Here is a 12,694-nt window from a genome sequence, read left to right on the forward strand (position 1 = left end):
TTTGGCACTAACAAAAAGGAGGACTTCGGTTGTGTACATATTCTGGTTTACTCTGGCTCCTGTGTACTCTCACTGCTAGTATTTGAAGGGCCCATGATGTTAGTCACAACCCACATCTATCGTGTAGTTCCTTGAGAAATACTGCTGTTTGATGTGCTTTCCCTCAAGCTAGATTCTATCCAATTCATAAACATCTGCTGTGTTCATTTTGCAGTTATGCTGAGGTGTGTACAATTTGAGGCAGCCATTGTGCATGTGCCGATAACAGCTTTATTGAATAGGATTTGTGTAGGGCGTGTGTTTGCAAGCGTGTGTTTGCAAGGTTTTTCTTTTGTCCTGCCTCTTTCCCCGGGAAAACCCTCTGTTACTGCTGAATCGGAACAAACATCAATCTGCAGTAAACCTGATTGACATTTGTTCTGATTCAATAGTAAACCACAGATTTTCCCGGGGAAAGTGGTGGGACAAATGGAAAAACCTCTTGGAGCTGTGTCTAGAAATTGCAGGAAAAATGTGAGCCCACTGAGTACTTTTTGCAAACTTTTGCTTAAAGGAACTGAAGGCAACATGTCGAATCTCCAGCCCACGAATGAAAATAGGCTGATCTGTCTATCTCAAGGTGCCCTCCTTGCAGCCCCTCCTCTTCCGGCTTACTTGAAGTGTTGTATCGCACTCCGAAGAAATACTCGGGACAGGGGCGGGCCACCATCTGCCCTGCTGCACTGCGAGGCCAACATGTCCCTATCAGATCCACCAAGGCATAGCACTGGGGACCTACAGGGAAGAAAGCAAAGAGGAATTAGCAAAATAGTCACAATGACATCGTAATTTATTTATTTTTACAAGCCCATCCAGAGGCCCAGTAGGCTAGAATTGTACTGCCAAAGAAGCGTAACTGAGACAATTGCATGGATGCAGAAATTATCTAATGAGAAGAATTTGAAACAACCATCACCACATACCCTCCGACATTTCTCCAGTGAAAATAGGGACGTCCCATTCCATACTCTGGGCAGCTTCCAACATATATAAAAAATACTAAAACATTAAACATTAAAAACTGCCCTATACAGAGCTGCCTTCAGATGTCTTCTAAAGGTTGTACAGTTACTTATCTCCTTGGCTCAGGGGTCACATACTAGGGTTGCCATATTTCAAAGACTGAAAATCCAGACAGAAAAGTTGTCAAGCTTTTTCTGGCAAAGTTGTCGAGCTTTCATTGCCAGATTTCCCCGGACATTTCAGCAATTTCTGTCCAGACGTATGCCAGCCCTACCTATTTCTCTGATGAAAGTAGGGATGTTCTAAGGAAAAGCGGGATATTCCGGGATCAAATCAGAAACCGGCTGGCTTCTGTCAGCCCGGGACTGTCCCTGGAAAATACACACGCTTGGAGGGTCTGTAATTCCTAGATGAAAGTGTCTCCTGCAGAGAAAGGTTTGAAGGATTTGAAGCAACCCTCAGCGGATGAGGTTTCGTTTTGTTCTTGCTGAGGACGACTGCCATATTGGGGGTTAGGAAGAAAAGTTCCATCCATTGACTGGCAATCTTGGTTTGTTTGCCACTTGACTGGTGTGTGGTTTGACTCCCTTGCTTGAATCGTCTCGGGAGCAATTTGCTCTGCTACCAGCACCATTTCTGAAGGGCAATTGCTCTCTGCTTGCAGAACAGCACAGCCTGGCTGGCGCAAACTGGAGCAGGGAGGAGGGTAGTTTAATGTGGCCTACATGACCTTTGGTCTCTTCCAGGATTCTATGAATTCCGATGGCTTTCCCACGCAACTTCTGTGCCTCGCATGTTTCCCCCCTTGTTTGGTTTGACACCGGGAGGGGTTGGGTGGCAGCATGCAGCTTGTCACATCTGCAGAAAACACCCGGGTCCTACTGTTTAATAAATGTCATTTTGTGGTTCCTTCCCTCCCTCTGGAATGCTGAACCTAATTAGCCCGTGGTCTCTGTTATTAAGTGAGTCATTTCTGAATGCTTCTGGAATTAGCTCCTTCAAATTACTTAAGACCATGCTGAAAACAGCAGCCTCTCCTCTGGTGTGCCCTAGAACAGGCAGTTCTCCAAAACAGCAAAAAAATAAAATTAAATAAAATTATAAAATCCATCGCCAAGAACATTACATCTCTGAACTTCATCCCACATGGAGCCATTCACCTGCTTTGGAGGTGGAGAGATTCAAAACTCTCTGTAATTATCTCTATTTGGACCACCACATTTGGGTTTTTTTTGTTTTGCCACCACAATTTTTCTTATCCTCATAAGAGGCATAATACTAGAGATAAGGAATTGGAAGAATAGTTCCCTAAAACCCTGTGCCTGATGGCAGCAAGGAGAGGGAGGTGAAGACCTCTGAGATTAAATTAATTTCGGGAAGTGTTCTAACACCTAGATTGTTTGCAAAGATGCATGATATAAATCCCACTAATTCAAATTGTGTGTTTGTGTGTGATGCTGTTGAGTTTAGAAAAGAGGATTTGAAGTACAGAGTTCAGCAACTTGATATTATTTCCTTAAGCTGCATCAACAAGACTTACATGTTGAACATGATTTGATGCCGACTTGGGTGGGCCTGGGCCACTTAATGTTCACCCTGGACAGAGACTGAGCCATGCATAACTCAAAATGACCTGGACTCAGGAGTCCGTGCATTGGAGTAGTACTAAGGTACCTAAGACCATCTCCCTGGACCAGCACAGGAAAAAAAGTGTCTGCAGAGCTTCCTTCTGCCAAGATATCCACAGATGAGAATTAACCCTCCAGGGGCCATGCTTTCTCCATCAGCACTGCCCCCCCCCCGGAATGTCTCCCTGCTGATATCCCCACATATTTATAGCATCTTTCCAGACCTCACCACACTGGTCCCAAAGGGACAGTAGTGAATATATTTGCAGCACACTCCTCAAAACCAGAATGCAACCCAGCTGTGCTGAGCTTTAAAGAGGTGGGACCAAGACCACCCTGCATGCCCTCAGAACAGTGGTAGCCACACAAGACATGTGGTGCAGGACAGCCCCAGGCTCTAGGGGGGAGGGCACCAAAAACAGAAATATTTAGAAACTGTTGCATGCAGTTTCATCACACAAAGTTGTCATACGACAATTTTGGTTTGGTTCATCATAATTTTTTATCTCTAAGCAGAAGCTATGTAATTTCAGATACTAGTGTATAATTAAACAAATTGGGAGAGCCTTCCCTGCACCCTATGCACACACTGGCCTCAGATAGCTTGTTTCCCATTCTGTAGCACTGACATAAATAATCTGTTTCCTGGCTCTTGCCTTCACTGTATTCTGTCCAAGGTCTCGATGCCCTTCCTGCCATCCTACACACCTGACTTCCACCTTCTGCCCAACATTGTTGCCTTATTGCCTGCTGGCGGTTCCCTGGACCCATTGATTGACAGGACCTAAGATTCTTCCCACAACCCTCCCCTTTGCACCACTGGGCAATGGCTCTTTCGCACAGATCCTTGTATGGATGACTGTATGGATGGAACACCTGGTCTCAAGCAGGAGGCTGGCCAGAGCTTCTGTTCATTGGCTTCTATGTGTGTCCTATCTTCACAGCTCACACATTCTGATGATTATTTTTTTGGATACACCTCAATACACCTTGCCTTTCCCCTTCCTCCTTTATGGAAATAGCAGCTTTAGGGACACATTTAAATTGGGGAAACAGCACAGGGGTACACTATTCATCTTCTCCCTCAGCAATGCAACCCTGCTCTTAAGAAAAGGAAAATATGTTGAGAAATATTTGGAGAGTAGCCACCTAATGACTATTGCATTATATTCATAAGAAAAAGCTCTGTATAGGGTGAAAAGATCATACCTGCCTATTAACCCTGTGCTTTATCCTCAAGGTATAACTTACGCACAACTAGATGGTCTTGACCTAAACAGAGACATCCTTGCTTCTACCTTTTTCTTTTTTGCAGTTCTGTGGATAAGACTAATTGGTCAAACTGCCCTGTATGGAGTTTGGTATTCGATAAAAGTGTTGAAATTAACCTTTTGGTACCTCCCAGGTGACCTCTTCATAATATTACAGAGCCTTGGAAAACCCTTTGTTATGTACTGAGTTGAATAGGATCCAAACTGTAGCAGTCTGATTGGTCCTAGAACAATAGGATCCAAAAGGCAGCAGTCTGATTGGTCCTAGAACAATAGGATTCAGAATGCAGCAGTCTGATTGGTCCTAGAACAATGCAGCAGTATGATTGGTTGGCAGGAACCACCCAATCCTGCTCCAGATAGAAGTGAATCCACAACCTGATTGGCTTACAGTAGAATTCCAGAATTAGCCAATCATGTGCAGCCCATTGTGTAAATAATGTATATAAAGCAGATACTGTGAGGGGACATTATTCATTCCTCCTCACCACTATGAGCTGAATAAAGAGCATGAAATCACTTTGCGACTCTGAGTATATTTCACTGGCGACGAGGATGGGATCCCGCTGAGCTGACTGCCACACACAGCACCGCAGCACCGCAAACTGCCGCACCGCTGCCTCGCACCGTGTATCCAGGCTTCAGCTCCGGGGCACAAGGAACTCAGAATGGCAGCCAACAGCAGCTTCTCGCCATTCAACCCAGCATCTGGAGACTGGGAAGCGTACGCCTCCCGTTTCACCTTCCTCCTAGAAGCCAAAGGGGTCACCGACGAAGAAGACGCCAAGAAGAGGGCGATATTCTTCAGCGTCTGCGGAGAGGAGACGTTTGAAATCGCCCGGGCTCTCCTTGCGCCTGAAGACGTCGCTACTGTTCCATACAAAACAATAATGGAACAGCTGAAGGGGCACTTTTCGCCGCAGCCCTCAGTGGTGGCTCGTCGAAATGCCTTCTACGCAAAGCGGCAAGCCCCTGGGGAAACCATAACTGGGTTTGTGACCTCTCTCCGCCAAGCCGCCCGGTTCTGCAACTTCTCAGAGCTGGAGAACATGCTTCGTGACCGCCTCGTCGGTGGCCTGAAGGATGAGAAGCTGCAACGGCGCCTCTACGCTAAGAAGGACCTAACGTTCCAGGTCGCTCTGGAGGAGGCCCTGGCAACAGAAGCTGCCGAGAGGTCGACCCAAGAGGCACGGCCGAGCCTGCCATCCCAACCGAGGGTCCACCATGAAGACCTCACCGACGACTCAGGATCCGACAGGGAGGAGGTGCACCGAGTACAGCAGCGCACTCAAGCAGCGCACAGACCACAGCTGCCTCGACGAGAAGGAGGGAACTGCGCAAGCTGCGGGGAGAGTCACGAGAGGAGGACCTGCCGTTTCCGCAACGCAGAGTGCAGGCAGTGCAGAAAATCGGGACACATCGCCCGGGTGTGTCGGGCTCGGCCCACCCGACACCAGGCATCAGATGACCAATCCAAGAGCCCCAGGTCCCGGGGCCCAACGCACCAAGGCAACTCGACGGAGCTCACGGACTTCCAGGTATACCAGTTGCCCCACCCCAACGTAGAGAAAATTTATGTAGAGGTACAGATAGAGGGGGCCCCATGCCGCATGGAGCTTGACACGGGTTCAACTCTATCCATAATCTCGGCAAGGACCTTAAGGAAACTGTGTCCCACTGGGGGTCCCAAACTCAGGCCGGCCCCATTCACCCTCCGGGACTTCCAGAAACGTAAGGTCCCCACAATGGGGGTGGGGACCTTCAGGGTGCAATACCGAGGGCGGACGCGGCAACTGGACTTGCTTGTGGTCAAGGGCCCCTACATTAGCTTACTGGGATTGGCATGGTTTGGACCACTGGGGCTAGCTGTCACCGGGGTGAACCACACTAGCTTACAAGTGGACGTGGACGCCATATGCAAGGAATTTCCAGGGGTTTTCGATGGGAAATTGGGACAGTATACGGGCCCCCCCATTGCGCTACAGCTTGACCCCGCAGTACGACCGGTCAGGCTCAAGGCCCGCCGGGTCCCGTTCGCCTTGAAACCCCGTATAGACGAGGAATTGGACCGACTCGTAGAGCAAGGAGTGCTGGAGCCGGTGCCTAATGCTCCCTGGGAAACCCCAATCGTCACACCCGTCAAGCCTAATGGTTCGGTCCGCATCTGCGCAGACTACAAATGTACCATAAACAAGGCCCTCACGGCCCACGCATACCCAGTGCCAGTGGTCAGCCATGTCCTTGCCACCCTGGCTGGGTCGAAAATTTTTGGCAAGCTGGACTTGGCCCAAGCATATCAACAGCTGCCAGTAGATGAGGCCACAGCAGAGGCACAGACGATTGTGACGCACAGAGGAGCGTTCAGGGTAAAGCGGCTGCAATTCGGTGTCAGCGTGGCACCAGGCATATTCCAGAATATAATGGACTCTCTCCTTAAAGGGATTCCTGGCGTCACCCCCTTCTTCGATGATGTGTTGATTGCCGGCCCCACACCAGAGGAGTTTGAGGACCGCCTCCGCACCGTTCTGCACCGTTTCCAGACGGCGGGTCTCAAGGTGAAGCGGGAAAAATGTCTACTAGGAGTGCCTCAGGTGGACTTTCTGGGATTTATGGTGGACGCAGAAGGGGTCCACCCGACTGGGGACAAGGTACGGGCCATTTGTGATGCCCCAGCGCCCAAGAGCAAGACTGAACTTCAGGCCTTCTTGGGACTATTGAACTTTTACCATTCCTTCCTTCCCCACAAGGCGGCGGTAGCGGAGCCCCTACACAGACTCCTGGACAAGCGGGCCCCTTGGGTGTGGGGCCAGCGCCAGGAGGCCGCATTCCAGGCAGTCAAGGACTTGCTTGTCTCAAACTCGGTCTTGGCACACTTCGACGAGAGGCTGCCGGTGGTGCTAGCATGCGACGCCTCACCCTATGGCATTGGAGCTGTCCTGGGGCACCAACTCCCGGATGGAAGAGAGGTACCGGTGGCGTACTTTTCCCAGACACTCAACACAACCGAGCGGAACTACTCGCAAATCGACAAGGAGGGTCTGGCAATCGTAAAGGGAGTAAAAAAATTCCATGATTTCTTGTACGGGCGGCCCTTCACCGTGGTGACTGACCACAAGCCGTTGCTTGGCTTGTTTGCCCCCGAAAAGCAGACCCCCCAAGTGCTGTCTCCTCGCGTCCTCAGGTGGTCAATTTTCCTTGCCAGCTACCAGTATGCACTGATTCACCGACCTGGGAAGGCGATGGGCCATGCGGACGCCCTCAGCAGGCTACCACTACCGGAAACAGGCCCTGACCCAGCACCTGCACAAGAGGTTATGAGCCTGGAGCTGCTTCCCGACCGCCCCATTCAGGCACAAGAAGTTGCACACCATTCCAAGAAAGATAGGGTCATCTCCCGGGTCCTGGACTGGGTGTGGAGGGGATGGCCCAGCAGCAGCCCCGGGCCAGAATTCGCCGGCTACACAACCCGCAAACATGAACTGTCGGCCCACAAGGGGTGCCTGTTATGGGGAAGCAGAGTCGTTGTTCCCCAGCCCCTCTGCAAAAGGGTCCTCACAGCCCTACACGAGACACATCCAGGGGTAGTAAGAATGAAGGCCCTTGCCAGGAGTTATGTGTGGTGGCCGGGGATCGATGGAGAGATAGAGGCCTGGGTCAAACACTGCCAGGCCTGCCAAGAATCCCGCCCAGATCCCCCAAGGGCCCCAGTCCAGTCCTGGGAGTCCGCCCGAGCACCATGGTCACGCCTGCATGTGGATTTCGCTGGCCCCTTTCAGGGGAAAACATTCTTCATAGTGGTGGACTCCTACACCAAATGGCTGGAAGTCGCACTGGTACCGTCCACTTCCACGTCCGCAGCCATCCGGGTACTACGCAGGCTGTTTGCAACCCACGGGCTCCCTGACACTCTCGTCTCAGACAACGGGACTGCATTTACGTCAGGAGAATTCCAAACCTTCACAGCGCAGAACGCCATCCGCCACATCCGTTCGGCGCCATTCCACCCTGCCACCAATGGCCAAGCAGAACGCATGGTGCGGACCACCAAGGACACCCTTCGCCGCATGACGCAAGGGGACTGGGAGTACCGCCTTGCCACATTCCTTCTAGCACAGCACAGCACCCCCAGCTCAACGACTGGCCGGAGCCCCGCTGAACTACTAATGGGTCGGCGCCTTGCAATCAGATTGGACCGCCTTCACCCCGATAGAGCTCAGGATGAGGTAGTGGTGGGGGAAGGCAGGAACCCCCGGACCTTCGAGGCCCAGGACCCAGTGTACGCAAAGAATTTTGGGGCAGGCCCAGCATGGGTACCCGCCACAATCACCAGGGTCACTGGCCCCGTGTCGTACGAGGTGCTAACGGATGGGGGGCAATGCTGGCGCCGCCACTGCGACCAGATACGGCGACGATTCCCGGGAGAAAACCAGGAGGAGGACAGGTCAGAGGAGTCCCAAGGGAACAGCGGGGCAGTGAGGCCCATAGAGCAGGAGGGGCCAGCAGGAGAGGCAGAATCAGTAAATACAGAGAGGACCCGTGAGGCCGAAAGGACACCGGAACCAGAACCACGACTGAGCGAGCCGGTTGCACCAGACCAAACAGCCGCATCACAGCCAGCATCCTTGGAACACGAGCCAGAACCCGGAGCCCGGACCAGGGAACACCCCAGGCCACAACGCACACGTAGGCCGCCGGCATACCTTGAGGACTATGAATGCGACCTCCCGGGCAGGACTGGAACTTAGAGGGGAGGGGTGTTATGTACTGAGTTGAATAGGATCCAAACTGTAGCAGTCTGATTGGTCCTAGAACAATAGGATCCAAAAGGCAGCAGTCTGATTGGTCCTAGAACAATAGGATTCAGAATGCAGCAGTCTGATTGGTCCTAGAACAATGCAGCAGTATGATTGGTTGGCAGGAACCACCCAATCCTGCTCCAGATAGAAGTGAATCCACAACCTGATTGGCTTACAGTAGAATTCCAGAATTAGCCAATCATGTGCAGCCCATTGTGTAAATAATGTATATAAAGCAGATACTGTGAGGGGACATTATTCATTCCTCCTCACCACTATGAGCTGAATAAAGAGCATGAAATCACTTTGCGACTCTGAGTATATTTCACCCTTGATGTATTTCTTTGGAAGACCAGCTAGGTCACTGCAACAGAGGCAAAAAGAGGATAGAGTCTGATAATGATTTGATGGATTCACTTATAAGAGATATGCGACTGTGTGTTGTTCAAGTACAGCCTGTACGTAGGCAGGATCAAATTCAGAAGCGGTTTATCCAGTTTCCATTCATGCTCTTGATTCATTATCTGTGCCCAAAATTGGTAACATAAGGCTGGCACAGCTATTTCTGAGCCTTCCTTCTTCTAACCGTCAAAATGGCGTACGCATAAGGAGCCAACTGGCAGAAGGTGATCTTTTCTTTTGGCATCAGATTTACCACTCCATTCACCCGAGTCAGAATGCACAGATCCCTGTATGGCTGACTGTATGGATGTAACACACCACTTGAGCAAATATTACAGAGAGACGGGTGCAAGCATGCAAGTATAGTGAATACTTGAAACTGTCTAATACCAGATGAGTTCAGCTGTCTCAGTACTGTCTACTTTTCTTAAATCAGGGAGTGGGTGCTCCCAGTCCTGCCTCTTGAGATCCATTTTTAAGTGGGAAATGCTAGGGGCTGAGATTTAGAATTTCTGCATGCAACACGAGCTCTGCTTCTGAGCTACGGCCACTCTGCCTATAGATAAACATAACCTACATTGCAAGGGGGTGGAATAGATGACTGTTGGGATCGCTTCCAACTCTACAACTCTATGATTCTATAGCCCATGACCACCCGCAGTCTAATATGCTTTGCACCAGCCAGATCAGCTGCTGCTGGGATTCCAATCTCTTTGTGCACAACCTAAGTAAAATAACTAGCTTCAGTTCTCACCATAATAGGTAGATGTGAGGCACACTCAAGATATTTGGAGCAGCCCAGTGCACATAGTCCTTCGTTAGGCAGCAAGCCACACACACACACAATAAATATGGAAAGCCACTTTTCGTGACACAGCAATGCAACTCCCAGAATATATTCAAATACACAGCTGGATTATTGGATGTTGAAAATCTAATCATTATTCATTTCAGATCCCATGCATACTTCATCTGTTCTGCTGCCGTGCTCTTTGATTTTAGGAAACTTTCAAAATTAACTGGTTTCCAGTCCAAAACACATTTGTTTGGAAGAGAACAATTATCGTGTGATAGCAGGCTTGCTTCATAATTATCATGCTACAAAATTGCTTCCTTGGAAAATTTCTATGTAGCTACGTAGCTTCTGAGGCTCAGTGGCCAGGAGACACACTTAGCATTCAATACCTGGGTCCTTCTGAAGCACTTGCAACACTCTCAAGAATCATATATGCAACACTCTAAAAGAATCCTGCTTCTACACCAACCTGAGGGTGCAGGAAGCTACTGATGCCTGCTTTAACCAAGTCAGCACTAGGGGAAAGCTCTCCTTCCACCAGCTGCTCCTACTTAAAAGAGCATGTTGCAAGCAATATGCCGTCTTGGTGGCTGGAGACAGATTCGTTACAGAGCTTCCTTCCGCAACTAATTGCCCACTTAATCAACTTTGATTGTCCTTGTCATCTGACAGGCTTCCCTGTGCCCAAGAGCAGAGGACATCCCTCCACACCTTGCATGAGAGAAATCCATAGCAATTACAAGATGTAAATGACAGGGAGGAGCAGAAAACGTACTTTTGGCTTTACCTAGACTCTTAATGAAGTGTAGGTGGGTTCCCACGAGACAAGACACAGTGATAACAGCAAAAACCTTTATTGAACTAACAGAACTGGACAACAGGTGCAAAGCAACTTCTTATATACGTTTCTGAAAGCCTGGGCCACTCCCACTCCCAACCTGATTGGCTGTCTAAACTTCCAAGCTGCGAATCGTGACTCAGAGTTGACATATGTTCTGATTTTGCAGTAAACCGCAGGTTTTCCTTGGGAAAGAGGTGGGACGAAAGGAAAAAGACTCTCATGGGCCTAGTAATCATGGGGCAGAACCCCATGATGTGAACTCCCACACTGAGAGCCAGTGTGGTGTAGTGGTTAAGAGCGGTAGTCTCGTAATCTGGGGAACGGGGCTCACGTCTCCACTCCTCCACATGCAGCTGCTGGGTGACCTTGGGCTAGTCACATTCTTTGAAGTTTCTCAGCCCCACTCACCTTACAGAGTGTTTGTTGTGGGGGAGGAAGGGAAAGGAGAATGTTAGCCGCTTTGAGACTCCTCAGGGTAGTGATAAAGCGGGATATCAAATCCAAACTCCTCCTCCTCTTCTTCTTCCTCTTCTTCTTCTTCTTCTTCTTCTTCTTCTTCTTCTTCTTCTTCTTCTTCCAACTCTTAGCCCTGAACTTTTACTGCAATCATCACCTCCAATGACAAATGGCTGCCGGGAGGAGTGTGTGTGCAATTTTGGGTGGGAAGTTGGAACAGGTTCAGAGACAAGGAGCATGCTCCAGATAGGTGTGCTTTTCCTTCAAAGCAAATGTGACCTGTTGAAAGCACACTTTAAAAACAAACAAACATGAGTAATGTCATGTTTCTCGTGGCCTGTCATACACATCCTGCCCAGCTCGTCACAGATGCCCATGACTTTTCTGTATTTCACACCATAAAAGGGAAAAAAGGACAGAGGTAAAACGCTTTGTGGCTAAAGGATGAAATAAAGCTTGCATGAAATCATTTTAACTTCATTGTACTTAGAGTTCCATTAAGCAGATTGTATGGGTGTATCATTTATATTTTACTTGGAACCGGCTCTGTGGTTTTTAAGTTAAGTCCCTGCTGTGTTTATTTCGTTACTAGCCATTGTGGCAGGGAGGAAAAGAACCTGTGCCTTTTGAAAGCTTTTGAGTGCCTGCCTCTGTCAAAATTGGATTCTGATCCTGCTGGAAGAAAGCTAGACGATAAGGAATAAAAATAACCATTAACCACAGCTCTGGGCCCTGATGTATTTTTAAAAAACTTATTCATAGCCATTTCTCTAGCATTTTTCTTTGTAAAAAGTGTTTCCGAACTCTAATTTCATTTATATATACATACCACCACCTTCTGTGGTAGGCAAAGGATTCTCTGTGTGACCGGCCAGGCACCACCTGTCTCAAGTATAACTTAGGCTGCAAACTTTTGCATCCTTATTTGGGGATAAGCCCCATTAAAGCACAGTGAGACTTAGTAGTCGTGCCATTAGGGCAGAACTTTAGGGCAGCTGGATAGCTGGACAGTAGAGTTGGCTTAGCATACAGTGGTACCTTGGTTCTCAAACTTAATCCGTTCTGGAAGTCCATTTCAAAACCAAAGCATTCCAAAACCAAGGTGCGCTTTCCCACAGAAAGTAATGCAAAATGGATTAATCCATTCCAGACTTTTAAAAACAACCCCTAATACAGCAATTTAACATGAATTTTACTATCTAACAAGAGCATTGATCCATAAAATGAAAGCAATAAACAATGTATTGCAGTCACACAATCCATCAGTAGCTGAACTGGGTTCCACACAGTCACAAAAACAAAAAAGAGCCGCAAAAACACAAAATAAATAGCAAAAATAGACAGACCTCAGCATAACACTCAAAACGGAAGTGTGGCGCTCAAAATGACAGTGTGGCACTCAAATCAGAAGTGTAACACTCAAAATGGAGCATGTTCAGCTTCCAAAAAAAGTTCGCAAACTGGAACACTTACTTCCGGGTTTGCAGTGTTTGGGTTCCAAG

At 48.8% G+C, this 12,694-nt stretch overlaps 1 protein-coding gene across 2 annotated transcripts in view; it reads right to left on the minus strand.

The window, feature by feature from the left end:
• LOC308462075 (corticotropin-releasing factor receptor 1) overlaps positions 1-12,694 on the minus strand; it is a 71,138-nt gene that overhangs the window by 24,956 nt on the left and 33,488 nt on the right. For both annotated transcript variants that reach the window (XM_080979442.1, XM_080979444.1), the window contains one exon: positions 655-774. In XM_080979442.1, coding sequence (XP_080835568.1) covers positions 655-774 — 120 coding nt within the window. The remainder of the gene's footprint in view (positions 1-654; positions 775-12,694) is intronic.

This window comes from Podarcis pityusensis (assembly GCF_964106645.2).
Source record: "Podarcis pityusensis genome assembly, chromosome: 13".
Taxonomy (NCBI): domain Eukaryota; kingdom Metazoa; phylum Chordata; class Lepidosauria; order Squamata; family Lacertidae; genus Podarcis; species Podarcis pityusensis.